The sequence below is a fragment of the Drosophila innubila genome (assembly GCF_004354385.1).
Source record: "Drosophila innubila isolate TH190305 chromosome 2R unlocalized genomic scaffold, UK_Dinn_1.0 1_C_2R, whole genome shotgun sequence".
In the NCBI taxonomy this organism is placed as follows: domain Eukaryota; kingdom Metazoa; phylum Arthropoda; class Insecta; order Diptera; family Drosophilidae; genus Drosophila; species Drosophila innubila.
This window is the reverse complement of record NW_022995374.1, coordinates 298,020-322,360: the sequence shown is the minus strand read 5'-3', so window position 1 is coordinate 322,360 and position 24,341 is coordinate 298,020. Positions and strand designations below refer to the sequence as shown.

At 36.5% G+C, this 24,341-nt stretch overlaps 3 protein-coding genes across 8 annotated transcripts in view; 2 read left to right on the top strand and 1 right to left on the bottom strand.

Annotated features, from left to right (window-relative positions):
- Positions 1–17,573, top strand: part of LOC117785737 — a 23,740-nt gene extending 6,167 nt beyond the window's left edge. The window contains exons 2-8 of one of the 3 annotated variants that reach the window (XM_034623948.1): positions 2,240–2,993; positions 3,909–4,094; positions 5,053–6,302; positions 6,404–6,545; positions 8,571–8,864; positions 15,756–15,880; positions 15,961–17,573. In XM_034623948.1, coding sequence (XP_034479839.1) covers positions 2,270–2,993; positions 3,909–4,094; positions 5,053–6,302; positions 6,404–6,545; positions 8,571–8,864; positions 15,756–15,880; positions 15,961–16,083 — 2,844 coding nt within the window. In that variant the 5' untranslated portion in view covers positions 2,240–2,269 and the 3' untranslated portion in view covers positions 16,084–17,573. Of the gene's footprint in view, positions 1–2,239; positions 2,994–3,908; positions 4,095–5,052; positions 6,306–6,394; positions 6,546–8,570; positions 8,865–15,755; positions 15,881–15,960 lie in introns of all 3 variants that reach the window. The other 2 variants (XM_034623946.1, XM_034623945.1) reach the window with 2 other exon arrangements.
- LOC117785738 (angiogenic factor with G patch and FHA domains 1) lies at positions 16,828–24,341 on the bottom strand. 4 transcript variants are annotated; one of them, XM_034623949.1, is made up of 9 exons: positions 24,070–24,341; positions 23,865–23,982; positions 20,116–20,252; positions 19,818–19,913; positions 19,093–19,567; positions 18,520–19,002; positions 17,768–17,885; positions 17,606–17,705; positions 16,828–17,538 (listed from the first exon to the last, which is right to left on the bottom strand). In XM_034623949.1, the coding sequence occupies exons 1-9, from the start codon at positions 24,280–24,282 to the stop codon at positions 17,380–17,382; spliced, it is 1,899 nt and encodes a 632-aa protein (XP_034479840.1). In that variant the 5' UTR covers positions 24,283–24,341; the 3' UTR covers positions 16,828–17,379. The 4 variants fall into 4 exon arrangements, with proteins under 4 accessions (XP_034479840.1, XP_034479842.1, XP_034479841.1 ...); XM_034623951.1 differs by lacking the exons at positions 23,865–23,982; positions 24,070–24,341 and adding an exon at positions 20,403–20,419 and having other exon boundaries at positions 16,947–17,538; XM_034623950.1 differs by lacking the exons at positions 23,865–23,982; positions 24,070–24,341 and adding an exon at positions 20,324–20,360 and having other exon boundaries at positions 16,947–17,538.
- Positions 21,039–22,829, top strand: LOC117785739 (hexokinase type 2). The gene is made up of 2 exons (XM_034623953.1): positions 21,039–21,812; positions 22,136–22,829. The coding sequence occupies exons 1-2, from the start codon at positions 21,093–21,095 to the stop codon at positions 22,778–22,780; spliced, it is 1,365 nt and encodes a 454-aa protein (XP_034479844.1). The 5' UTR covers positions 21,039–21,092; the 3' UTR covers positions 22,781–22,829.

The following is a 24,341-nucleotide window of genomic DNA, read 5'->3' as shown; positions in this document are numbered from 1 at the left end:
AAGTGCCACAGGAAGAGTATGTAGAAAATGGACAGTGATCGAAAGTATGAAAAAATTGCCAGTGAAGGAAGAAAAAATTAACTTTCCAATTTTTATGTAAAATTAAAATAGGAGACAAATAATGATAAAATTGATATTCCGCAAGGAAATCGGTTGAGATTTGACAAAGTTATGACAGTTTGAAGTTTGTCAAAAGTGTCAACTTTGGAAAAAATGGATAGTGAATGCAAAAAATTTAATTTTTCAAATTTGATGCAGAATCTAAAAAGGGGCCAAGTAATGATAAAGGTTTGTTTATCTTTTATTTATGATCAATAAGAACTGAATCAAGTCCAGGGCTTTTCCCTCAGTGCAGCTGCCCGCTGTTCGTTGCACGCGTCTGCTCATGATCATGAACATGAACCATGACGCAGTAGGTCATTAATTGTTTACATGGAAATGTGCAATGTCTGGCGGTGCTCACTGTACAGGTACAGGTAGTAAAGGTAGTAAAGGTAAATGCAGTGAATACTCGTACTCGTACTAAGGCCAATGGGTACTAAAAAACATTTCTCGAGTTGCTTTCTCGACTTGATGGGGCCAATTTTGATAGGTAGGCTTAAGGCAGCCTGGAGGCAGCTGCTCCTACTCCAAATTCTTTCTCTGTCTCTCTCTCTTTCTCTCTCTCTCCAGGTGGCATTGACAATTGTTGTTATTGTTGTTTGTTGGCTCAAGGACGTTACCAAGTTAGCCAAATTAGGATGCTTTAGTTAAATAACAGGCGCTTGCAAAAGTCACACTCCAGTCACGTTTCGTTTTGCCTCCTCAATGCAATTGTTGCATGTCTACTTGTCTCTTCGGCTGTCCGTCTGTCTATCACTCTGCTCTGTTCTGTTTTGTTCTGTTCAGGGGCTGTCTGCATATTGTTGATGTTGGCTTGAGCACGTCCTTAATGTCGTGACAATGATAGGAGCAGCCAAAATAAAACAAATGCCAAACTAGCGCGACAAACAAAATGCAAGTCACAAACACACACACACAGAAACACACACACACACAAACACACACACACACAAACACACACACACACTCACACATAGTTAAACAGCTTGAGAGACAAACAGAGACAGAGTCAGATTACTATGGGAAAAGAGCTCGATTTTTTGTCATAAGTTCTAAACATAAAGCTAGAGATTTCAAATTTTATTCACTGTATCACACGTAAATTTACCAACTAAAATTAAATTCTCAATTTAAAGATATTCACTTTCGAACAATCCGGCCAAAAGTAAAAACCGGAAATGGCCTGTATATTTTATTTAATTAGCCCCAATATTAACCCATTTTAGTAAGAAAGTTACAATTTTTCAATCATTTGACTTTGATTGAGCATCAAATGTTAAGTATAGTTTGTAAAAATTAATAAATAAATGTTTTCTTTTTTAAATTAAGAGTATTTAAATTTAGAAAGTCAAAAATATTTGAAAATACGGCACAACAAAAAATTGAAAACCTGCATCTCCCATAGTGGAGACGGAGACGGAGACAAGCGCGATTGCAATTTGCGCCAAACCTACCAAAGCTCGCGAATCTGCCTTTACCTCTGTCTCTGTGTCTGTCTGTCTGTCTCTCTGTCTGTCGTTGGGGCTGCATTGCAGACAGCAACGATGACAGCGGAGACGTCGACAGCAACAGGTTCTTTATTTGAAAACCGCCTGCTCAATGTCAAGCAACTTAATTGTTGCTTCTTAGCTGTATTTTTCTTTTCTTTTCTTTGTGCTGTTGATGTTGGTGCTGTTGTTGTTGTTGTTGTGGTTGCATCATGTTGCTTGAAGCATGTGCTTCATTCAAGTGCCTGCAGCTTTTTATTACTCCTCGATCTGCTGTCTACAGTGCCTGCCACAATTCGCTTCTATTACAATACATGTTTTTACAAATTTCGAATATTTTTTAAGGAATTACAAGTAATTAGAAAAAATAGAAAGAAAATCTGTTCCTTTTTTTATCTAATATATTGACTTTCAAATTTTTTTTCCCCCAATTTTAAATTTTTAAATAAGAATATTCCTAATATTTATTCTTCTAAAACTTCTTTTAACTTTTAAATTTTGTTTTAAAATTCAATGCTTTCTAATTTAGTTTTCCCACTTTTGATTTCCACATTTTCGTGTTCTGAGTAATATTATTCGACATTCGTAGAGGGAATCTTATTTAGTTAAAATTTCTTATGTTTGTTTTTGGTCTCTTTTGCCTCTTGCAGCATTCGTCGCCAATCGTTGTTTGCCTTGTCATGCTGCAGCATCAAACAAACAGTCAGAACAATTTGACATTTCTAAAATCAAATTACAAATACAAGCGCAGAAATATTCGGACAATGCGCGCACTTCCTGCCAACTGTGAAGCGCGAACACCAAACCAAGTATCGACAACATTGTCAAAGAAGACGAAGACGTCAGCAACATCAGCCACAGATACAGATACAACTACACTTACAGATACACATACAGCAAAAGCGGCAACAACTGCCCGCAAATGTAGCACAATTCAAAGTTTATTTATAGTTATCATATGGAGGAAGGTTTTGCACTATGCTGGCCGCATTATTGCCAATGCCAATAATCATGGGAATGCGTATGTGAGCAACGTTGTTGCTGTTGCTGCTGACCATGACCGTGACGTCAATGCGATCGCAGTGAGACATCAGCAGACATATCCACATCCATATCCACATCCACAACCACATTCACAGCCACATCCACGCACTACGCATGCTGAGGATGACGCTTATGACGAGGTGTCAACGGCACGTGAACAACAACGACAGCAACACCAACGGCAACAGCAGCATCATTTATCTAGCTCTAGTCTACAAAAGAGCGGACACTGCCTGACAACATCAACATCAACATCAACAGCCACAACAACTAAAGTCATGATATTGCCGGCGGACAAGTGTGGACTTCCATTGATGACTTTGTTAATTGCATTGCTGCTGAGCATGCGTCTGACTTCGGGTAAGTAACTGACAATGGTACCCTATCTATATGTATATATTAAACCAACGAACAATAAAGCTTTAAGTAATCAAAATACGGTTCAAAAAAGAATCGACATTTTTGAAATTTTATAAAACGTTTGGAAAAAACGTTTTTATTTCATGATAACATAATACTTAATTTTAATTTTCTAATTTCTCTGATTTCCATACGATTTGATTTTCAACTTCTATTTTCCTTATATTTATTTCAAAATATTAGTCTTTTCAGTATTATTTCGCATCTTTGAATCTGGAAGATACGTTTTATTCTAAAATGATCGACCTTAGGGTGATAAAGAAATAACATAAATCCAACCTACAGTTTCTCAATTTATTTAAATATCTTTTTAGCATGCTTTTCACTTCCGTATCGTTTTGTATCGTTTTTTGTCTAATTATTTGTAAGATTGTTCCTTAACTTGAATGAACAATAACTGTGACACATTATACCAAATATGACGCAATTTTTCACAAAATTTCTATTTGTTTATCCCATGTGTTAATTCAATTTAATAATAAGACTAAAGGCATAGAGAATAAAAATCATTTTAAACGCAAAAATTTATGATTTTGCGAATCATTTTTTGCCATCTGGCATTTTAATACCACGTACACGTACATACAACATTCGACTTCCGAATTTTTGCCCTTCTATTATTTTTTTTCGTATTTTATATTTTTCGACTAATAATATTGAAAATTTCTTGCATTTCAATATATTTTTACCAATTCGAATTACTTGATTTTGCTTTCTTATGTTTATTTCCAAATTTTCCTAACTTTTATTTCCAAATTTTGTTTGCAAAATCAGATACAAAAAAAAAAAAAAATAAATAATTATGGGCAATTTCTGTAGTTAAGCCCCCTTCTGATTTGCTTCATTAACCTACAGCTGGCACTTGCTGGCAGACGCATCTGGGCAGTGGCAAGTGCAACCAAATCTTTTCTACCAACATCACCAAATCAGATTGCTGTGGTTCCAGCCAGACCTTCTCCTACACGGATCGCGAGTTGAGCAATGTGGAGTATTTCTTTGCCACTGCCATCGGAGGCGGCGTTGAGTGTGTACCCTGCACAGGTGAGTTAATTAGCTAGACTAATAACTAATAAATACCGATCGGGAATCGCAAATTAACTAAATCATAATTATTTCAATTATTCTCATTTCAAAACTATATCGGATTTTGAATGGCAATATCTTAGATATGTTGTTTTAATATGGAATAAGCTGATATTTTCAATTTCTATACATAACAATAAATTTTATAAAATAAAAAATACTTTAAAGTAAAATAACTGAAAATTAATTACCTAGTATGTACAGACGTGTGCAAAATAATAAGAACAGCATGTGTGAAAACATTTTCTATTATAATATTTTAACAATAAGTCTTTATATTATTTTAATAGTACACATTTCCTGTTAGGTCCTTATCCTTTATAATATAAACTTTGTTATATTAAGTCGAAAATCAAATGTGCGAAAAAATGGATCGCCGATTCCTTCATGAGTTTTAACAATTGATGGGTACACACTTTGGTCCGCACATTTAATATGATGAAACATAGCCAGTTTTCTGGATCATTTTGACACAAATGAAGTCTATAGATCCTATATAAAAGAGTGGCATAAAATCTACTATTATACCAAATATTTTCTTCTTCTTGCTATATTTGTCTGTAATTTTTTGTCCGTAGCATCCTTGACTTGTTTCTTAACGTCTATTCATAGCTGATCCATTGGATTATTAAATTTAAAAAAATTAATAAAGTTTTCATATATGGTGCTCTTATTATTTCGCACACGTCTGTATAATTAAAGAAAACCGTAGAAACTTAGAATTATAACGATCACTGATTTATATGCAAATATTAATGTGATTATTGCTTTATAACTCAAATTTTGTGAAATAAGATTTTTGTATTTTTATATAAATAAATTGTATTTTATTATTTATATTTAAATTATTACGTTGCCTTTTACAATTTTTAGTGAAATTAAACAACTGAACTATATTATGTTTCGAATTTTCCAGAGACTTGCAAGGGTTTCAAGTGTGGGCCAAATAAGAAGTGTGTGAAACGTAAAGGACGACCGAAATGTGTGTGTGCGCCGGAGTGTGGCGCGAGTCTACGCCGGAGGCAGCAACAGCAGCAAAATCACAACGCCCCAGAGCAACAGTTGTTGTTGTCGTCGTCGTCGTCTTCGTCGATGTTGTCTTCAGTGCCGCCGCGCGGCTTACGTAGTTTAAGTAGCGGAATTACAAATACCAATTTAGGTTTAGATGGCGCCAAACGACAGCATAAACCAAGCAACAACAGCAACAACAACGACAACTGTACTGATAACCAAAGAAATCAACAACAACAACAACCACAACAACATCAACAGCCAATGCCAAAGCGATCCAGTCATAGATGGAGAGGAGGAGGAATGCTGGGCGAGACGAAACACAGAAGACTTTTGATTATAGACAGCAGCAATTTGCAAGAGCAGCCGACAACCAGACGCTTGCAAATGGAGGGCAACGGCAACAGCAACAGCAACAGCAACAGCAACAACAACAACAACAGCAACGGCGACAAAGTGCAGATGAAGGTTGAGATGGATGTGAATGTGGATGTGGATATGGATATGGAGAGAGGGGGCTACGAACGTCGCAGACATAGAAAAAAAAACAGCTACAGCAACAACAATGGCGATGGCAAACACTTAACAAGATCAATGACAACAGCAATAACAGCAACAACAGGAGCCAATGACTCGTCCACGACGCCTGCGCAGACAGCTCAGTCTAGACACAAGTTGGCAAATGCTAATGAACCCGCCAACAACATTAACAGACAGTCGCAGCAGCAGCAGCAACAGCAGAAACAATCGCAACAGCAGCAAGACAATGCTCCAGCTCGAGTCAGACACCAACACCAACATCAACATCAGCAGCATGCTCCAAATCACGACAATGGATTGCAACAACAACAACAAAAACGCAGGCACAAGCACAAGCAAAACAACAATCACAAGGATAAGCAACACACAACAGCAACATCGGCAGCAGCAGCAGCATCAGCAACAGGCACATTGCTGACAGCAAATACCACAATGTCTGGGTATAATTCTGACTCTGTCTCTATCAGCGACTCTATCCCTGTCTCTGTCTCTACTTATGGCTCTCAGTCTGGCACACGTCGTCTGTATCTGGCTGAACACGGAAGTGAAACGGCTGCGTCATCGGCTACTACCGATGATTTAACATTTCTGGCTGGAATTTATGAGGCAGCGCCTGTGGTAAGTTGGCATATACCATTGCATACTCATTGGGGCACCACACTTGCCAAATACATATAATGCTTTACTCTGTTGCTCATTCCCAACAGCAGCAGCAGCCGCAACAGCAACGGCAGCAACATACAAATCCGGTTTGTGGCAATGACGGTCGCACCTACAATACCGAATGCCAGCTGCGCAAACGGGCCTGCCGTACCAACAACGCCCAACTGGAGGTCGCATATCGCGGTCACTGCAAGAGTGAGTATCGCTATCGCTATCGCTATTGGTATTGCTATCGGTATTGCTATCGGTATTGCTATCGGTATTGCTAACGCTATCGTTATCATACTCGCATGAATATAAACTACTCCAACTGAAAATAAAATTTCAAATTGAAGTTTTCGTCTTATCGGTAAAATTTTAATACATTCATTGGTTTTCTATACAAATTTTCAAATTTTGATAAAAAAAAATATAATGTGCTTTTAAATTCTTAACTTTTGAAGTGGTTTTAAATACGGGATACTCGTATAAATATGACAGACGTGTATGAATTCGAATATGAATACTAGTTCGAATACGAGTGTACTCACTTGCGTGCCAAAACGCAGCAGCGTCACAATAAGATTAGATGACAAATTATTGCACATTTCAATTACGGCCAACAACTTGTTGCCTGTAGTGAAATCAACTGGACACTGGACACTGCCAAGCAACCATTATGCCAATCGATTGGCAGTTCCACAGCAATGTTGCCCCTCCCTTCCCTTCTTATCCCATCGACAGCGAATGTTGTGTAATAATTTAATGATACAGGAAGCACTCGCAAACATGCTCAAATGATCAATAAAAATGTACAAGAACGATGAGGAGCCAACTGCAATGTGGCTAATGCAATGGCCAAAAGAACTTGTTGGATTAGCCGCAAGCGGCGGCCTGTTGCTGTTGCCTGATGCTGTCGCTTGTTGTTGCTGTTGCCAAGACATAAAACGGCAGTGGCAGCAACAACAGCAACCATCTAATGTTGGCGCGTGCCAATGACGACAAGATTCCGATCCCGCTGCCGCTCCACTATGGGAAAAAAAGCTCGCGGCTTTTGCAAAAACTCTAAAGCAAAAAGCTAGAGACTTGATATTTAAAATATATGCGTTGTTCGACTAAAGAACGTTAATAATTTTTATTTTATAGAATTTCATAAAATATATTTAAAGCAGGGAATAACATCGGAACCGTTAACCGAAACTAACCGTTTCTTTTTTAGTACCGGAACTGAAACCGTAAACGAAATAAATTCTCTGTCAAGAACCGGTACGGTTGTGGTAAAGTTGCTAGCTCAAAGAGTCGTCCAACTTTCAACTGTCATAACTTGATCAAAACTGAACCGATTTTCAAGCAGAACGTCATTTTAAACATGATTCTTAAATATGAACATAAATATCTTGAGTATTTAAAATTAAAAAATTAGAAAAATACTGAACCCTTTGACAAAATATCGGACTTTTCCCCATAGTGGACTTCCTCTTCAGTTTCAGCTCCCGCTCCAACTTCAGCTCTTCGGAATGTGCAATCGACAATCGGCAATCTTGGCTATTGGCTATTCACTATTGGCTATTCACTGTTCACTATTGGCTGTGGTGCAAGGCAGATCTCTTGCAACTCAAGTCAGTCCGTCCGTCAGCTTCTCTCCCCTTCCTCCCTCGACCAGTAACCGCCTTCAATAAGACAGACAGACTTTCTTACTCGTAATTTTCAGCAGAAAAATGAATGCAATTTTTTGCAAGTGTCACAGTTGGCGCCAAGGCGTTGCAGCGGACCATGTGCGCTGATAAATTTGACAGTTTATGGTTTTAGCTGTATATGTATTTATGTATGTGTGTGTGTCGGTGTGTTCAGTTTATGTTGGAGTGCCTATGCGCATTTCTAGCGCCAATCAACGAAATTGGCAACACTTTATTAACAGAATAATTAGAAACTTCGCGTTCATAGGAGCATTCTTTATTTTACAAGAGCATGCTTATTAATAAAAGGTTATTAAGAGAATAATTATCACACAATAATGATTAATCCTATTATTGTTGCTGAAAAATAATACACAAGTTGTAGTTTTGACTTTTTCATTCATTTTATTAATTGAAAAATGTATTATATACGATCAGTAATAATTTGATTACAGACTTTGGTGTTTGTTGCTAATGATTTTTTTAAGAAACGTTTTTTTGTTCACTAATATTTAAGTAGTATTTAATCAAATTACTTATTTAATTGAATTTCAAATATTTGTAGCCAGCTGCAAGGGAGTGCAATGTCTGAATGGCTTAACCTGTGTTGAGGATCAGTATATGATGCCACATTGTATAACATGCAAAATCGATTGCCCCTGGGATAATGATGAGAATGGATCCTACGATCTGGATATCAATGAGGAGATATCCACTGGAGTTGGTGCTGATGTTGATGGGAAAGAGAGTGCGGTGTGCGGTGTCGATGGCAAGACTTACAGGAGCACTTGTGATATAAATCGTATGATTTGCAAAATTGGACGATCCATTGCTGTGGCATATCCGGGACCGTGTCGAGGTATGTACGAGTACTTTTCATATGCAGTGTGTACTATGTAGTATGTAATTGGTTTTTTTTTTTTGATGGATGATTGATAAGCTTTAAAACTCAATCAAATTAATTGAAAGTGTGGTGCCGTTTGAATGCTGCTTGCTTTGGCAAATTATTTCCATCAATTGCAGTTGTTTTTATTGTTGTTGTTGTTCTCAGATGCTGGTTGTTATTGTTGTTGGTAACGTTAGCGGCTGTGCAAATTTAACAACAATCAACGCAAAACCGCAATTTTGCATTTGATTGACTTGACTTGGCTGAAGTTTCAAGTCGAGTACCAACCACAAGTTGCTGTTGTTGCTGTTGCTCTCGCACTGTTGTCTGCAACTGTCGAGCCATATTAAGTTGCTCTCGGTGTTTGTTGACTGAAATTGCAACATTTGCTTATACGGCTCCATGATTGCCAGCAATTTGATTATCCAGTTGCTGTTGCTACAAGTTTAGTTGTTGCTGCTGCAGCTGTCAGTAATGCTCTACATTAACAACAACAGCAACAACAACAACAGCAACATCTCTCGCATCTCTCGGCTTAATGCATGCTTATTAATTTTGTGGTTACAATGCGATTGATCAACTCCGATTTCCAATTAATTACATGCAAAAACAGACCGCCTACAATCAGTTGTTGTTGCTGCTGCTGCTGCATCGCAGTCGCCGCCTTGGTGTCAGTCTCCGCACCAATTAAAGGCGTGGCATTCTCGGGTGTTGCATTCTCGAGCGGCGTATTTATACATACACTTAGTTAAGAAAGTGTTTTCACAGAGTAAACATTTTTGCAGGAGAAATTATGCTAATTTTTGTAAATTATGTTTATTTTATTTTAAAAATTAGTTAAATTCAAAATTATTGTCATATGCTTTTTTTATATGAGAAAAATCTACGTAAATAAATTGGTTGAAAAGAAATTCAACTGAACTTTTATTTAATTGATTTTTACTTAAAAGTTTTTGAATAACTCTTATTTGCGACATATAAAATAAAAATCAAAAATAAGACTTATTTTAAATTTTTTATGAAAAAATCAAGAATAAGTGTTATTTTTCAGCTTTTTAATTAAAATGGTTATTTAATTATTATAATTTACTTTTTTAATAAAAATTAAAAATTATTTTCATTATTTGTTATCGGAAATAAAAGTTTTTAGCTTAGATCGCTAATTACGACAAAAATAAGAAATTTTGGTGCATTGCATGTTATCCTAACATAATTCTGTTTTATTGATTTATTTAGTTAAAATTTGCTAACATAACACTTATTTACGATCCCTGATAAAAATCCATGAACAATATATATATATATATATATATATATATATATATATATATATATATATATATATATATATATATATATATATATATATATTGCAAGAGAAATTATGTAAATTCAGTATATTGTCAAAACACTTTCTTGACCAACTGTACACACTAGTAACTGGGCAAATGACAGACTGACTGACCAAACTGGTTAAGTGTGTCAGAGGCGGCTGCCGGCTGCAATTGCGTGCTAATTGCAGTGTTTTGTTGCAAATAACAGCTTGTAATTAATGTTAAATAAAACAGAAACTAAAACAAAAGATACGACTTCCTAAAAACCAAGCCAAACAAGCAGCTGCTCCCTAAAATTCTCTCCTTTGACGTAAGAGACTTGCAAACTTTGTACGTAATAGCAGCTTTGACCATTGTCAATCTCAAATTCATTGACTCTTATTGTCAAATTCATTCACTTTATAAGAAAAAGAGTAATTAAATACGTTAGGTTGGCTGAAAACTGTTATTAATATTAGGAATTTTTTGATCGGTATCATTTGTAATGCTTAGAGATCAAATGTAAATTCGATGCTTGGTTTGGTTATACCTCAGTTATGCACGGTAGCCGAATATTAAAATAAATTAAGATCATTACCAATTGATCACTTTTGATTTTAGCTCAAATGAGTGTGTGTGTTTTTGTGTGTGTGCTAGCCGAATCGCCAGATGATCTGGGCTGTTTTTTTTTTTTTTTTAAAGTCAATTTCTGTTACTCTTCTGTGTCCTCATCTGATAAAAAAAATAAAGCATATGTAAAATGTCGCTTTACGAATGTGTGCGTGTGTGCTTGTGTGTTTTCTTTTCTTTTTGTTGGTTTTAAACATTTTATCTTTATGGTTAGTAAGTTTAAGGTTTTCGTGCTTGTATGCTTTCACATAAATATTTGCTACGTCGCGATCGAGCCTATAAGACCCCAAAAAGAACCAGCTACAACTACAACTACACACATACACACGCACACATATATATATATATCCATCGCCATGGAGTGTTGCCCCAAGAAATATGACTATACATATATAATACATATACAGATATATATATATATATATATATATATATATATATATATATATTGCAAGAGAAATTATGTAAATTCAGTATATTGTCAAAACACTTTCTTGACCAACTGTACACACTAGTAACTGGGCAAATGACAGACTGACTGACCAAACTGGTTAAGTGTGTCAGAGGCGGCTGCCGGCTGCAATTGCGTGCTAATTGCAGTGTTTTGTTGCAAATAACAGCTTGTAATTAATGTTAAATAAAACAGAAACTAAAACAAAAGATACGACTTCCTAAAAACCAAGCCAAACAAGCAGCTGCTCCCTAAAATTCTCTCCTTTGACGTAAGAGACTTGCAAACTTTGTACGTAATAGCAGCTTTGACCATTGTCAATCTCAAATTCATTGACTCTTATTGTCAAATTCATTCACTTTTATAAGGAAAAAGAGTAATTAAATACGTTAGGTTGGCTGAAAACTGTTATTAATATTAGGAATTTTTTGATCGGTATCATTTGTAATGCTTAGAGATCAAATGTAAATTCGATGCTTGGTTTGGTTATACCTCAGTTATGCACGGTAGCCGAATATTAAAATAAATTAAGATCATTACCAATTGATCACTTTTGATTTTAGCTCAAATGAGTGTGTGTGTTTTTGTGTGTGTGCTAGCCGAATCGCCAGATGATCTGGGCTGTTTTTTTTTTTTTTTAAAGTCAATTTCTGTTACTCTTCTGTGTCCTCATCTGATAAAAAAATAAAGCATATGTAAAAATGTCGCTTTACGAATGTGTGCGTGTGTGCTTGTGTGTTTTCTTTTTCTTTTTTGTTGGTTTTTAAACATTTTATCTTTATGGTTAGTAAGTTTAAGGTTTTCGTGTGCTTGTATGCTTTCACATAAATATTTGCTACGTCGCGATCGAGCCTATAAGACCCCAAAAAGAACCAGCTACAACTACAACTACACACATACACACGCACACATATATATATATCCATCGCCATGGAGTGTTGCCCCAAGAAATATGACTACACGTACAAGCCATTAAAAACGCCATTTTTGCGAAGAGGGTGACGCAGGTTCTGTGATTGCACCTGCACTTAAAAAAATAACGTTCTACATTAAAGATTTCGGTCTCAGAACTATGAATTTTGGTCTAAAAAATGCGCCAAGAACAAAAAATTCTTAAAGTTAGGAAACACATCTTGGTTATAGAAAAATTTCAAATAAGACCAATTTCTTATTAATAATATCAAAAATAAGAATATTTTCACAGCCAAAAATATAGGTACATATAATAATGTTCCTCAAAACTCAAGACTACATATATAAAAAATTGGGTTTTCAAAGTTATAATATTTTTATTGTTATTTTGTTACAACTTTTTTTCCAGTGTGCTTGTCCGGTCTCTGTCCCGGTCCGGTTCAGTCCCCCTTCCCCTTCCCATTCCCCCTTTCTTTCCTTGTCCCTTATGACGTCGCGACGTCACTTTTGTCTGGCTCAGCGTCTGTTGCGTCTGGGCCGGGTGAAGTTTACGATCGTATTAAAATCACCTTAAACAACACGCAATACCAAAATGGCCAGACAGTTGCCCAACTAACAACCAACAAGCAACAACTGGCAACTGCAACGGGCAAAAAAAACACTAAAACGCATACATGACCCACGACCACGACGAATCTTTTGGCATGCCACACAATGTTGCAATAAGTTCCGCCCGCCAGCGGCAACAGCTACAGCAGCGTATCAGACGCGTCTGCTACCGCTCTCGCTGATGGCTATAAAAACCAGATGGATGGAGGAGTTGCAGTTGCAGTTGGAGTTGATTAAACCACGTCGGCATAACAAACTACAGTTGACTTGCATTGTGACGGCATTATCAGCTGGCGCAGCTATGCCGCCAAGCCTGACATATCCATCACAATCAACAAGTACTACCAGTAGGGATATTCAATTTTCAAAACTAACCACAATGTCGCTAATAATATGAATATATATTATTTTTACTTCATTATCAAAATTCATTAAAATCATTTAAATAAAAAAAAAAATACATTATTAGTATTATATGAAAGAAAATGAGCCACACATCGTAAATGTTTTTAGATTTTGGAAGTACACCAGATTTTTACACTCAATTCTTATTTTGAAAATTATTTTTAATTTATTTTATAAAAGTTGAAAAAGTTAAAAAATTATTTTGTAAATAAAAAAAAAATTGATATTGAATTATTATTTCATAATTTTATCGAAAAAGAGTTCAAATTCATTTTGATAATTAAAATAATTATTATTTGTAGACCCTGATCTTTACAGGATTAAAAAAAAAAAGTGGTTAAAATAAAATAATATAAAATAATAAAATAATATGACTCAATTATAAATGTATTTACGCAGAAAAATATCTCAACTATCAACTATCCCTGGAAGCAATTGATTGTTTTACCCTTGCAAAGGTTATTCAAGCTTTCAGCTGAAATTGGTAGTTCAAATTTATAAACATTCACTGTTATGAATTGCCACTGTCGGTGAACCTTACACGCACAGCCATCTCTTTTATTCGGGAATATATGTTTGTCAGATATAGATATCTGTATGTATATATTATATGCATGTATGCATCTGCATCTGCCACCGCATGCCGTTCTCTGCTTAGCATAAGCAATTGTGCACAACATTGCCCTCAAGGCAATCTGCAACATTGTTGCCAAGTCTCAAGGAAGCATGTGTGTGTGTGTGTGTCTACATGGCGTTTGCGGCTGCGCCGCTTGGCTGCCTTTTCTACTTGGCTACTTGGCTGCTTGGCAACTTGGCTACCGTGTTGCGCATGTCAAGAATAAGGCGGGTTCTTCATACATTATACTTACGTGTACATATTGCCATTGCCTGCGGTGTGAATAATGTGGCGGCGTTGAAAATTGCTGCGTCTGACTTACAGACCGACCGACAACAAGGACAACACCCAATTTAAAAGCCAAAACAGCTGTAAGCGTTTTAAGAAATGTTCAAGAGATCACAATAGGAAGCATGCTGAACTAAAAAATACTCTGCTAATGTATTGTATATAATTTGGCTCGTAAAGTCTGACCAACTTCTTGACCAACTTCTGACCAAAACATGATATTTTGAAAATCTCAATTTTGAATCTTAAGTTATCAATTTTAATCAACTGCTTACATCGTAGTTAGTATAAAACAACACTTTACATTTGATTCTAAGACGTTTCATTTTCTTGTAAAATTTCATGTCCAAAAGAATAAATTTTGTGACTTGCAAAATGGCTAGGTCAGAGGCTTGGGCAACCTCGAACTGTGATAACTTGGGCAAAACTTAACCGATTTTCAAGCGGAATGACATTTTGAACACTATTAAGCCCCTTAATTTATTCTGCATTCAAATTTTATTAAGCTCTTTCAAAAAATTACTTTCGTCGAAATCTCGGTGTTGATTTGGATGCTAAGGGTCCCCCCTTTGAAATATTGAAAATTCTAAATTTTAAATCTCAAGCTATCACTCTTAATCAACTCCTTATATCGTTATTAGTATAAAACAACACTTTAAATTTGATTCTGAGACCTTTCATTTTCTTGTAAAAAATCATGTAAAAATAAGGAAATATATTTTACTCGTAAGTTGTTAGGCCAAAGTCTTGAGCAACTTCAAACTGTCATTACTTTGGCAAAACCCAACCGATTTTCAAGCGGAATGTCATTTTGACCATTGTTTGGGCTATTAATTTGTTCTGCATTCAAATTTTGTTCATTTAAAAAATTTAATTATTTTCGACCAAGACTTGATTTTGATGATAAGGGGACCTTATATTTAAAGAATTCAAAATTTTAAATCTCAAGTTTTCAAGCGGAATGTCGGCTTTCATGGAAATTGTGATTGGATTTGGTTATTTAAATTTTGTTTGAATTTGTTTTCTTAGTTGTTGCAATTCTTAACAAACTAATTAGAACTAGTGCGAACACTTACAAACTCTTACTGCTTGATCCAGTCGAAAAATCTGTCAGCCCAACAACAGCTGCCAAAATTTACATGCTTTGAACCCAGGACAAGCGGAATAGGCCATTAAAGCAAACCTGAAAATGTCAGTCATAAAATGCAAAAAACCAGGCGAGAAACTTAAGCTTAAATTCAGGAAGAGCTGCTTTAAATATCTGACTTGTAAAACGTACACTGTTTTAAAAGAAGTAAAATAAAATACAAATACAAAAAATAGGAAAATGTTTATTTTAAGTAAAGTATATAAAAGCTAAAGTATATTAAATATAATAATATAAAATGAAATACAAATTATACAAAAAAAAAGAAAAATATTTATTTATAGCCAATTATATTAAAGCTAAACAATAAATTACTTAAATTAAATTTAAAAAAAAGATTATATTTTATTTGGAATCTATTCAAAATAAATATAGTCCTCTAACATTTTTTTTTAAGTTTTTTAAATTCATTTTTAGGTCAGCAAAGTGTAAATATTTCAATTTCAGACCATTATTCTAACAGTGTGTTTGTTACTTTCAATGCAATTTGCAGCGGACCACGTTAGCTGTGAGGACATCAAGTGTGGCCCGAAGGACACTTGCCTTATCGACCTGCAGACGCAGATGCCGCGTTGCGTCTCCTGTCGCTACAAATGCTCCCGAAAGCAACAGCGGGCGGTGAGTAACAGCAATAAATAACAGCTGGCAATAAAGTGAAGAAACCATTTTTTTAATATACGCTGTATTTCGTTTTACAGCAATTTCGGGTGGATAAAATCTGTGGACACAACAATCACACGTATAACTCGTGGTGCGAGATGCGCAAGGATTCCTGTGCCACAGGATACTTCATAGGAGTTCGAGGAACGGGCGTCTGTTAGATCACATTAGCGAAATACATATAGTATAAATCACGATGAATTTTGTCTTAGCTAAGTTGTGGCAAAATTTCAAGGTCGCACGTCTAACGATTTGGCCTGTACAATGCTCAGTCAGTCAGGGCGAAGAGTTTAATAATAATAATAGATAAATCACACTAGCATATACTATAAAGCGCATTCTCTGTGTAGTTCCAACATCCAAAGATTCTCGTTGTGCGTAATAAGCATATATATACATACATATACATACTATAATACATACAATACATGCATATTCTATTTTAGTATGCACATTAGGCCGGGTCGAAAATGGCTTCAAAACTGCTGTAAGTCCAATTTTTTTCAACCGATCTTAACAGTTGATATCGTTTTCATAAGCAAACAGTTAGAGCTATCTAAGAAAAATTATCTTTTTTTTTTAAATTGTTATCTTTTGAGTTTGAATCCCAGCTATGTCGAATTCTTTGAGTTTTTTATTAATTCCTCAACTCCAAAAAATTGGATGTTTCGCACAGATATTGCTTTTGTATCGTAGCATCGAAAAAAAAGTCATTTTCACTCCGGCCTAATCCCACATGGCCAAGTATTAGCGCATTTCCGTTATTAATTAGCAATAACTTTAAAACACTGATTACAATAATTCTTTTGTAAATTGCCACACATTTGTTTGTTGTGTTTGGCGGGAGAAAACCACATATCTTAAGAGGCTTTTGTATTAAACATAAAATTAAAACTAATTCGTAATTAATTAATATAATTTGATTGGCACATTTATCTTTACTTAGATAATAGAGCTAAGCGAATGTATTTAATTTATTTATTACTCGAAATATATAAATATATATATATGTGAATTTTTTTTCTTTTTAATTTTTATATTTGGAGTACTCACTTAACCCTGGCATTCTAGCACATGGCACATGGTCCATTTTTAAAACGTGAATAGCGCCAGTCAACTGTTTTTTGTACACATTTGAGCTATTGTCCTCTTTATAAAATATCTTACTAAATCATATTGTGACTGCAAAGTAAAGCGCCATTCACGGTTTAAAAATGGGCATCTGCTAGGATGCCTGGGTTAAGTGAGTACCCTAATTGTGTTTATGAGTGAAGCTATTTTAATTAATAATTCGACTGATAGCTTAAACTTACATAGCAAGATCTTTTAACTACGTAATATGTATACATTTGTATACCCTTATCTTTATATACTATATACAATATATATGTATAATTATGATCATTAAATGTATGAGCAATTGTTTATTAAATGTGTGTTTCAAACTAACTTGCTTATCAATCGCTTTCATCGGATAATAAGAATATATCATTGGCTTTTTGATATCGAGCCTGTGTAATCTTAAGATTCGCTAATCTCCGCTTATCCACGGGTCGAGAGGCACTTGGTTCATTGCTGCCCAGTCCGGTAGTGCCCTCATTAGCCACCACATTGATCTACAGACAAAAAATACAAATCTATTACTAAGAAATCGAAGTCGAAAGTGATTTAAAATTTACTCACAGGTGCAAGCAGTCCCTGATTGCTTTTGCCCAAAGTGTCGCCCTTTTGCCAGCCCAGTCTACTGAGCATTTTAAAACCCTTGTTTGAACTGGCAATCTCACTATAATTAAATGACAATCAAAAGTTAATCGCAGTCTCACGATTACCAAACGTTTGACTTACGTATGCACACACGCCACTTCGGTTTTTTCCTTATCCGTGCTACTTCCTACCTTTATGCGTCTTTGAGCACTACGGTCATTATAATTTGGATTAGAGCTGGCGTTCGTTTTCAAGAATTCTGTGGGGAATAATCAAGAAAATTGGTGGTTATCATTTTTTGAGGAATTACAAAAACAAAGAATACAATTTTAGTTAACTAAGATACGGAAGAAAAAAAAATTAATCATAAATTGGGTAATTCAATTAAGAAGAATATACAGAGTACAAAAATAAGGAAACAAAAAATAATTTGGGAGACGAAAACTAGGAAAGGTCAAAAATAAGAAACCACAATTGGGAAGACAAAAATTAGGAACAGTCAAAATTAGGAATATTATTATTAGGCCTTACATCGCTACTCAAATCATAGTTTGAAAACAAAATTTAAGATTTCTTTGATTTTTTAAACAAGGTGGCACAGAAAATTTATACAAAGTGTTGTCTTTTTGCTAGTAGGAAAAAGTTTAAAAGACAAAAATACTTCATTATAATTATAAAAATCACGCGATTTTAAATTAAATATTTCTGTTTAACTTCTGTCATTCCTATTATTTATCTTCTCCATATTATTTCCTTAATTTTTTTTTTTGCAAATAAAATGCTTCATAGTTTTGTTTACCCAATTTACATTTCCACATTTTCGTATTCTAAAAATTTTTTCTCGACATTCGTAAAGAAAATCCATCTAAATTAATTAGTTTCAGCTCACTTACTCTCATTCTCCAGGCCGTACTTCTTTTGAAGTTTCTTTAGCTGTTCCTTATGGGAAAGTACATTGGATGCATTTGTTGTTGTTGTTGTGGGCACTGGCGTCTCAATCAACAAGCCCGGCTCACATAATCCACAGGTGCTGTTGCCCTCGTGTATGTGGCAAAGTAACTTGGTCTGACCAATGCCCAAAACACTGCCGTGCACCAGATCCTGGACTGTTTCACTCTCCACGCGGACGCCATTGAGAACGGTGCCATTGCGGGAGCCCAAATCACGACATTTGTAAATACCCTGCTTAGTGTCATAGTGGAAATTCAAATGACACTTGCTGACATTCACATCTGGTATAATAACGTCGTGTGCTCCTTCGCGGCCCAGAGATCCGCCTTTATAGGTTATCAAATGCAAGCTGCCAACTGTCAGTTCCTGCACATTCGTCTCCTGCACAATGATGCGGAGCGAGGGTGGATACTTTTTGGCAATATCTGCAAAGTGTATTAGACGAAGAAATCAGATTAGAATATTGATTAAATTGAAAGACAGGTTCAAGACAATAACGCGAATTTCTTAAACACCTTGAAAGCGACCGGAGGCTTTAAAGAGAGGCACACCATTGTCCTGGTCAATTTCCTGGTCGCTGTTGCTGCTGTCATTGTCGCTGGATCGGGTATGGGAATCGGAGCTGGAACTGCTCGACGATTGCGACAGTTCGCCGTCTTCAACATCGTGTGAAGTTTTGCGTGCCTTCTTCTTTCTGCGACCTGTGTCCTCTTTGGTTTTATTTTCATTCTCATCCTCATCGCTATCTCGATGTTTGTGTCGTTTTCTGGACTTATGACGATGTTCCTTCTTGCGCTTCTTCTTATGCTTCTTCTTCGCCTTGCGTTTGCTTTTCTCAGCACGCTCTTTGACCTTTTGCTTCTCAGCCTTGATCTGTTGCAATGTCTTCATGTCTGTTATCACACCACCATGCTCATCGAACTCAACATCAATGTCCTGGACATCACCATCATCATCATTATCATTATCACCTGACGCCGCAGCATTTTCCTGAAACCAGTGAGAAAAAAAGAAATCCGCGTTTTTATCACACATTCTGGGTTTCAATTCTTACCTAATGCATTGCTACGCATTCGGTCTATGCTTAGTTTGCGAAAATCTGCTAAGAGTCTACTATTAACGCAGTGATCGAGATCGAGATCGTGATCGTGATCCTTGCAATTATAAGGCAGGAGCAGGAGGAAAAGAATCATGGTTAATCATCGTATCATCGTATCGTCCATCGTATTCGTTCACTCACCTGCACCTGCGCCTGCGAGTGAAACTCGTACGAATCTTTAGCCTGATCATAGCTATAGTAGCAGCCCGTATTTCCGTCGTAGTAAAGCCCGTATTCCTACAAAGAATCAGAAACGGAACATTATTAAGACTCTGTGGTACAACTAGCAATATATTTGTGGGCATTGATGTAGGTTCCCAGTGATAGTGATAACCTCCAAAGGTCTCACCACTGCAGTGCACTGCACTACACTACACTACACTGCACGGCACGTCATAAAGATTACGCTGTTGTTAATCATAAATCATAAACCATTTACCGCATTATAGTAGTAGCCCGTCTTTGGATCATAGTACATGCCCGATGTGGGCTCATAGACGAAGCTGTTAAGGTTCTCTGCGTGCTTCGCTGCCTGACGCATTTCATCCACAAAGCTAAATGCATCACTGGCCGAAACTAGAAATATACATATATAAAATAATATATAATAATCACAGTATAAACATGGTCATTAAACTACTTCTTACTTATATTAGTGCAAGTAAACATAACGCTATCAACAATCAAATCAAATCATTTTCATGTCACAAATGTCAAGTTTCTTACATCATGAACCGTAAACCTTAAGCCGTAAACGGGAAATGGCGCCAATCAATCGCATTATTAGAGAAGGCTTTATGATTTTGTAATTGTAAAATGCACAATAAAATGCTAAGGCTAAGAACGCTGAGCGGATGTACTTCTTTACTTTAGATAGAGTATAATAAAGGATTTTTCGCATTATTAAAGAAGGCTTTATGATTTTGTAATTGTAAAATGCACAACAAAATGCTAAGGCTAAGAACGCTGAGCGGATGTACTTCTTTACTTAAGATAGAGGATTTTTATAGCAAGCTATTTTAGGTTTTTTTTTTTCTAATTCTTTTTAACAAATAAATATAATTATCTTTAGTAAGATATTTTCGATAAGTTGCTGGTTTTCTAATAAACAAATTGTCATTCTATTTCTCTTAGTTGGTTTTTAGCAGACGCAGCGTATTTTAATTTAGTGTTAGCACATGTCGACTGGATTTTGTTTTTATATTTTATTTACTTGCAAGATTGCACAGTTTTTACGACGCTTAAAAAATAGGAATTTTGAGCTAATTCTTATCATCATGTGCAACACAAGTTGACGACGACGTCAGTGATACTGCCTATATCGGAGACATTGGCAGGTGGCTGGTCAGACAGTCACTCGTTAGTTAGTTGGTCGTTAGTTGTTACTCATTATTCAAAGCAATCAGTCGGTTTAAAATGATAGACGTGGAGGTGCGAGAACTTATGCAACCCTTTCTGCTAAGCGACTATCAGGTGCAAGAGGTGTACAGTCGCTTCTGCAATGAGATCGGCAAGGGATTAAAGCGTTCCACACATGCACAGGCCAATACCAAGTGCTTCCCGACCTATGTCCACGAATTGCCCACTGGCAATGAGATGGGAAAGTATCTGGCACTCGATTTGGGCGGTACCAATTTCCGTGTGCTGCTCGTCACACTTAAGGGTCATCACGATGACACGGTGCAGTCACAGATTTACGCAGTGCCCAAAGATCTGATGATTGGACCGGGTGTGGAGCTATTCGATCACATTGCCGAGTGTCTGGCCAAGTTTGTGGATAAGCACGAGATGCGCAATGCCCATCTACCTCTCGGATTCACCTTCTCCTTTCCCTGTGTGCAGATGGGCCTCAAGGAGGCGATGCTAACCCGTTGGACCAAGGGATTCGACTGTCCCGGGGTCGAGGGTGAGGATGTGGGACGAATGCTTCACGAGGCCATTCAACGTCGAGGTGATGCGGACATTGCCGTGGTGGCCATACTCAATGACACCACGGGCACTCTCATGTCCTGCGCCCATCGGAATCCCGAGTGCCGGGTGGGTGTCATTGTGGGCACCGGTTGCAATGCCTGCTATCTGGAGGATGTGCAGAACGTGGAACTCCTGGAGCACCAATTTAGGCGGGGACATCAACAGGTCAGTTTTATAAGATCAGGGATCGAACCTGTAACCTATAAGCGAGAGAAATTGGCAACCGTAACTGAAAACCGAGAGAAATTGGCAACCGTAACTGAAAACCGAATCAAAAGACTTCTTTTCTCAATACCGAAACTAAAAAATAATGACCTACAAACGAAAAGAAAAGGACCTATTAATTAAAAATACAATAGGACTTATAAACTTAAAATGAAAAAAGGCCTTATAAATATTAACATATTAACAAATGTATAAATTGACAGAATTTGTAATCCAATGACAAATCTTTTTGTCTGACATTTTTCATTATCTTCCACAAACAGGTGATTGTCAACATTGAGTGGGGCGCCTTTGGAGAGAGTGGACAGTTGGATTTCGTGCGCACCGAATACGATAAAGAGGTAGATCGCAAATCGATCAATTGCTCGGAGCAGCTCTTTGAGAAGATGACATCAGGAATGTATCTGGGAGAATTGGTGCGTCTTGTTCTACTGCGCGCCATTGAGCGGAACATCATCTTCAAGCTCAGCCCCAAAAGGAAGGAATATGTGGAGACCTTGCAGCACAAAGTCCACATCTATGAGACGAAACATATATCGGAAGTTGAGAGCGACTCGTTTCCCGAATTCCTAAACACACGACGCATTATAAAGCAACTGTTTGGACTGGAGAAAGCGACCGTTGAGGACTGTCAGAAGTTTAAATACATCTGCGAGTGTGTGTCCCGTCGAGCTGCCACATTGGTGGCCATTGGCATCAGTGGGTTAATCAACAGGATCAATGATCGCAAAGTTGTCGTCGGTATCGATGGCTCTGTGTATCGATATCATCCGAAATTCGATGCTTACATACGCGAAACGATGCACAAGCTCGTGAAGTCCGACAAGCAATTTGATATCATGTTATCCGAGGACGGATCCGGACGTGGAGCAGCTCTGGTTGCCGCCGTAGCCAGCAAAACAAAATGAAACTTGATCAATAACACTAGGCAACAAATTTTGACTTTTTTCATCTGAATTGAACCAAACCTAATTTTTTTGGATAGATGTGGGGCCCCAAACGACGAGTTTGTTTTTTAAAATTTTTAAAGTTTGGCTTTATCCGTGCAGTTTTTTAGAGGTGCGCCTTCTCTTGTCATCATTACTCGAGCTTTACTTTTTTTAAAGCTATTGAATATATCTGTAATTCATCCACACACAGTTAAAGATTTAAGCCAGCAGTTTAGGAGCTATTAATATTTGAATTAAGAAAATTTTGTTTTTTAAAGATTTTTTTTTAGCTTTTTTACTTTAAAATTCAAGGAAAACTCGAAAAAATTTCGGAACTTCGGTTTGTTTTCAAAGCTGCATTAATTAAGCATCGTTTAAGATATGATTCATTAAAATCTACGGAGAAACGGCGATAGAATACGATTTTATATCTATGCATGTTTTTCTTGATTTTGATAACTTCCTTGTAGAGTGGAATGACCTTTAGTATGAACATTTTTTGTGATTTTTGAGATATCCTAGCCAAGCTCACAGAATTTGAATTTGTTGTTGTCTTACACATTTTGACCACATTAGGCTAAGATCAGATTACTATATCATGTAGCTGCCATAGAAACGATCGGTCAAAAATCCATCTTTAATATAAAAAGTTGTGTTATTTCTTGAGATATATCAACCAATCACACAGCACATGTGGTATATCTGGTAATGTGTTATATATCCCTACCAAATTTGGCTCAAATCGGATCACTATTCAATATAGTTGCAAAAGATTTATTTATGGCAGCCATATGATAAAAAGGTCCGATCCGAAAATAAAAACAAACTTTGAAGTCTCTAGCTCTTATAGTCTCTGAGATCGACGCGTTCAAACAGACAGACGGACAAACACCCGGACGGACAGACTATATCGACTAGACACTTGATGCTGTATATATATATATATAATTTATGGATTCTGAGATGCCTTCTTCACCCTGTTACATACATTCCATCGAACACAATATACCCTCTGCTTATTTTTTTAGTAATGGGTATAACAATGAGTTTGTTTTACACTCACGTTCCTTAACAGCCTCTTCTCCCTCCTTTTTCTCCTCCTGTTTCTGTCCGTTTCCTTCGCTCTTCAGCGATTCCTCCAATTCCCCGTTTTCCTCAGTTCTCTTTGTTTCCTTGCTCAGCTGCAAAAGGATATGTGGAGCACATTAATTGTGCGTCCCATACAAGCGTACTCACAGTATTTATAAGAATACATTCATTTTCCTCACAAAGTGTTTTAGTTTCTTCTTGTATATTGCTATTTTGGTGTCGTATTTCCGAATGATTCCATGTAATTTCTCGATGTACAAATAAAGCTGCTTTTGCTCCAGAGCCTCCACATCTTGCATTGTTTTCAACTCGATATAATCGTGTGCCGATACTTCCTCTGCTGCCTGGGATGACTTGGATGCCTGGGCGGCATTATATTCCGGCGACGACATCAATAGAAGAATTTTATTGTTGTTTCCAAACGCAGAATTGTTTTATGAATACGAATACA

Coding starts and splice junctions, on each gene's coding strand:
- LOC117785739 (XM_034623953.1), top strand. CDS start 21,093: ATGATAGACGTGGAGGTGCGAGAACTTATGCAACCCTTTCTGCTAAGC. Junction 21,813..22,135: donor TTAGGCGGGGACATCAACAG/GTCAGTTTTATA, acceptor TTCCACAAACAG/GTGATTGTCAACATTGAGTG.
- LOC117785738 (XM_034623949.1), bottom strand. CDS start 24,282: ATGTCGTCGCCGGAATATAATGCCGCCCAGGCATCCAAGTCATCCCAG. Junction 23,983..24,069: donor AGAAGAAACTAAAACACTTT/GTGAGGAAAATG, acceptor ATCCTTTTGCAG/CTGAGCAAGGAAACAAAGAG. Junction 17,886..18,519: donor GTACGGCCTGGAGAATGAGA/GTAAGTGAGCTG, acceptor TATTCCCCACAG/AATTCTTGAAAACGAACGCC.